Raw genomic sequence first — 4,991 nt, forward strand, 5'->3', positions numbered from 1 at the left:
ATTTTAACTTAAATACATTTTTTTAATGAAATGATATTTTTTGGGACAGATGTACTCCACTAAGTAATAGGTGATATTTTTAGCAATTTCATACAATGTGTTCATTATTAGCTCAACCTGATCACCCACCACATTTTAGATAAAGTTGTTTAATGGGATGCATAAAAATACTACATTTTAGTAATTTCAACTAGTTATAAGGGTATTTTGTTGCTCTATGTATGGTTGGTCGATCTTTTTTAGAATATTTGACCTTATGCACATACTTGTAATTTATTCTCATCCAATCCAAAAAAAATTGTTACCAAATCTGGGTTATACTTTTTTTCCTTTTCTTGTTGAAAATTTCCTTTACATGGCTTGGGTAGATTTTCAAAATAAATCTGTTTGTGTCATTAAAAGTAATATTGAAGAAATGTGAGTGTTATCATAGAGCAAACATGCATTGAACTTTGAATAGCCACATGAAACTTAACTGTTACTAATTTCTTTGTTTAACTATAAGTAGTACAAAAGTTGATAAAAGACGAAAAATCAATGGATAAAATAAAGCTTACAAACCCCGTATCAAACTCCTATTCAGTACCTGAAAGGGAAGTTGTTACTTTTATTTTTTCTCTTCAGCGTTAAAATGTCAACTCATTATATTTAGAAGATAAAAGCGTTCTATCGTATTGTTTATTCGTTTTGTTTTTGAGAAACTTTTCTCTCCAATACCTAAGAGAATACTCACCCAAATCCTAAGCATTATAATATAAGAATACAACCTTACATCTAGGGGTGAGTAGGACCCGCCCTACCCACTCACTTGGCACAGCCCGTTCATGATCGGGTCGAAATAGGGTCGGGTTTGTAGGGTTTAGGGCCGGGTTCGGGTTCAAAAAATAAACCTGATCAATATTTAGGGCCGGATAGAGACCAAACATGACTCGACCCATCCCATCCTATGGTCACTCACTCATCATATTTGTATGTGTTTCTACTCAAATGTATATAGAATAATGATATCATTTTGGTTGAAAATATTTATTCTTTAATTTTTCCATAATGTATACCTGATTAATAATATATCTACATGTATCATTTTATATATTAAACTACATATTCATAATAATAAATAATATTGAGAAGTCTTTATCTAAAATGAGTATGCATTATATTTAATCAGGTCTAGGATCGGGTTTAAAGGCTGACACGATCGCTATTTAAGGTCGGGTTAGCTTCGGGTCTAGGGCCAGGTCCAGGCTCATAAAAGTGACCCGTCCCAACCCGGCCCTTGCTCAACCCTACTTACATCTGTCTAGATCACACAAAAAAGGGAGATTGCATTATACATGCATTTTAGATTAAAACTTACTTTGAAGTATAGGGTAAAAATCACTTTCAATCCGATATAAAGGGAAGTTGCAGGTTTGACAGATAGATTATGCTGGTAATGTAAGTACCCCTTGGCAAGTTCCCTTTCATTTGGTCAATCAATGCCACTGTTATACATGCATAGATGATTAAGTGTTACAGACACATAATTGTCATCTCATCCAAACTCCAGAAGAGGCAAACTTGAGCATAAGTAGCAATGCTTGTACCTACATCAAGAAAATAAGACACAATATCAATATTTCATTAAGTATAGATAAACTCTTTGTCACTATTTTATTCAAACTGCAACATGTATGTTTTGAATACTCCTTGGTAGCTAAATATGCTTCAAAACCTGTACAATTACATTAAACAAAAATAGCCAACCATCAAACAAATCATGGAACGAAAGATTAGCGGTTACTAAGATTGACGAAAATGGGCACATATATATCATCTCTGTTGAACCTGCAGCAGAACTATGTAGAGTTAAACAGCATAACTGAAAGACCAGTTTTCAAATATACAACAACTTTGTCAATATGAGAAGCAGTGGAGAATCTGAGCTAAGTCAAGGTTATCAACATAACCCTTAATACATATCATCCTAGGTACAAGGTCGATCAATGTGTGCTGCTATAATGGAATTAATTAAGAACATTGTTGATTTATAGTACATCACTCGGGTCCTAAATCAAATCCAAGCCTCAAAGGCTGAAATTCATCCTGTCATCAGCTACAATAGTCTATTTCTCACTATTTTAACTAAAAAAACTAGTCATCTCAAGTTTCATAAACATGTGAATATTGAACATTGAATAGAGCCTCTTGAAATTCCCATTCAACAGTCAAGCTAGTTTAAGTGCTACATTACATCAATACTAGAAATATAAGGAGTTTCTAAAGTAGACAGATATATACATCATGTCCACTTCTGTTATTGATACTGATAGGAAAATGAAGAAAAAAACTTCAAAAAGATTATAAATGATAAGAGTCCTTTTAGTATATATTATCTAGCTCATATCCATGCCCTCTCCAACTTGGCTGCAGATGGGACTGACAACGGTAAATGATCTCTCGAAAGGAGAAGGATGGAATTGCGCATCTCGCATACGCTTAAATCCACAGTTATCAGTTTGAGAATTCTCTGCATCAAGCTTTCTTCGAACACCTCTTACTGCTTGTTCCTCTGCTGGGGTAAAGGGGAAAATTTGACCACTTGCACGGCAAAGGGAGCTATGGTTATCATACAGAATTCTCTGGTTACAGTTTTTATCACAGATGTGAGTCATCCCGGTTAGCTTGCAGCGATACATGTTTCCGCAAACATGTTCATTCTCACATTTCCAGTCGCATTTATGAACAGAAATTGGACCTTCTTGGCCCAAAATACTTGATAGATAAATAACATTTCCAGGACCAGCAACCATAGATTTGCCAAATACCTCCATTTCCTTCAGTATGTGAAATATAAACTCCCAACTGATCTTATCAGACTCCAACTTCAAGTCCTTTCCTGATTTGTCTGCAGGGCCCACACCAACAACACAAGATTTCAGTCATGCTCAACATAAATTTACCTATAGTTACATGTTACACGGTACGGGGACAGGTATTTGGTTCACTTTGGTATGCATTTTGTTACTTTTTTATAACAACGAACCCGATTTATATTGGACACGGTATGACGAATTGAATCCGGTGCCTATGTTAAATGAGAGAATCATGTAATCAATTTACCTACCAGCTGGGAATATGTATAGCAACTCACACTCTTCTTTAACCAACCACCGTTATCTTGGTTCCTAATATCACTTAATCTTTATTATAAAGGGTATCTCAATAATCTCTTAAAAAACTCAGGAAAAAACCTTCAATACATGAGAAAACCTAATAAAATCGAAAAACCGAGATGAAAACTAGTAGTATTTGACCAACTAGTAATAAAAAAGGGATTTGGCAAACGAAAAAAACAAATGGGTTATCATAAAACTCAAATCTAGAATCTAATTCATACAGTATTTGACATAACTACATGTAACTAATGACACAAATTGATGCAGCACAAACAACTTTTGTTATATTGCACGAGGCAGGAATTAACATCAACATGCGCCAGATCTAAACCAAGGCATGTTAGATTTTTCCAAACAAATAATAACACGACAAGTAAATAAAATTCTCCGACCGATAAATGCATACATCAAATAAAGTTGTAATATACTACAGGGGCAGTCACATAACGGAAATGATTACTTCCTTACATACTCTTGTACTACAAAAAAAAATACTACCTGTTTTTTGTAAGACATTTTACATTTTCTGTCCAACATTTATTAATTTTTCCTTCACGTGTCTCTGTTAAGAGCTATGACTATCTTTCCTCTTACATTGTTGACATTGAAACAATCCATTATCAAGGAATATTAAATACATACATGCTATATATATATATATATATATATATATATATGACAACCTTAGTTTTTACACCATAATACTAACAAAAACAGGTATGAAAGGTGAATTTAGAATATAAAAAATGAAAGAAAAAGTACTCACATCACACGCTTCCTCAGCTAAGTGAAGCCCAAATAGTCTTCTTCCTCGTTACCTAAAGAGAATAACAAAAACAAAAACAATCTCTCTATGTATGTATATGGTAACAACGTTAAATGAAACTAGAAGGAAGCGGAAGGAGTGGGATATTTATAGAAACTTGGCGCTTAATGCTCATGCTTTACACTCTCTCACCCTCATGCTCCAAATGCACCTCAAATTTCAGCCAAATGTTAATTTCAACTAGCGTATCTAACGCTCAATCTTAAACCATCACTTTTTCTATTATAAAAAATTAAAACATTTTTTATTTAAAATATGAAATCCTATTAAACTACGTGTGACAAAGAATTGTGAAGATATATGTAACATATTAAAAATTTATTTCTAATTAAAATTTAGTATTAATATAAACATAAATATATTTTTTGTTTCTAAATGTGGCATATTGTATACATTTTCATAAAGTTTTTCTTGGGGTGAATTTATGGCTCGTTTGCCACGTGTGCCCAACGGTTCTCTCTGACTTTTGATTGGTGCCTTCGCTTTTACACTTTTATTTCCATTTTCAACTTTTCTCAGAGCCAAACAGATAAGGAAGAGAGAGAAGGAACGGGAATGAGCGAAGACTTTAACCTCCTATTGGCACTTGACACGTGTGACCACCACCGTCCTCCTCGGGTCTCTGGGCTTCTTACATTAACTTCATTATGGGCTAAGCCTATTACCCGAATTCAGCCCATCGAATTCCAATTTGCTTCCATTTCGATTTATTGTTACTAATCTTAAGTCTTAACTTTCTGTTGACAAAATTTATAAAACAATATGTTTCGATTCAACAGTTGAGAGGCAAAGGTTATCAGTCCCATGAATGGGGTACACATCTGTTGTCCCACAATTTATATCACTCCATATATCATGGTCTTATGATTGGTAATTTAATTATTTAATATGTTTTTTATCAATCACAAATCAATGACACGTGAAATAGTACAAACTGTGGGACAACAGAGATGCTCCCATGAATGGGAGGATTGCATACTTTTAATATCACATATCATATAAGGTGG

At 33.8% G+C, this 4,991-nt stretch overlaps 1 protein-coding gene across 2 annotated transcripts; it reads right to left on the reverse strand.

Annotated features, from left to right (window-relative positions):
* On the reverse strand, positions 2,094-4,239 carry LOC109328293. 2 transcript variants are annotated; one of them, XM_019561696.1, is made up of 2 exons: positions 3,934-4,239; positions 2,094-2,895 (listed from the first exon to the last, which is right to left on the reverse strand). In XM_019561696.1, exon 2 carries the CDS (start codon positions 2,811-2,813, stop codon positions 2,376-2,378), a length of 438 nt encoding a protein of 145 aa, XP_019417241.1. In that variant the 5' UTR covers positions 2,814-2,895; positions 3,934-4,239; the 3' UTR covers positions 2,094-2,375. The 2 variants fall into 2 exon arrangements, with proteins under 2 accessions (XP_019417241.1, XP_019417239.1); XM_019561694.1 differs by having other exon boundaries at positions 2,094-2,887; positions 3,925-4,238.

The sequence above is a fragment of the Lupinus angustifolius genome, chromosome LG15, assembly GCF_001865875.1.
Source record: "Lupinus angustifolius cultivar Tanjil chromosome LG15, LupAngTanjil_v1.0, whole genome shotgun sequence".
NCBI lineage: Eukaryota > Viridiplantae > Streptophyta > Magnoliopsida > Fabales > Fabaceae > Lupinus > Lupinus angustifolius.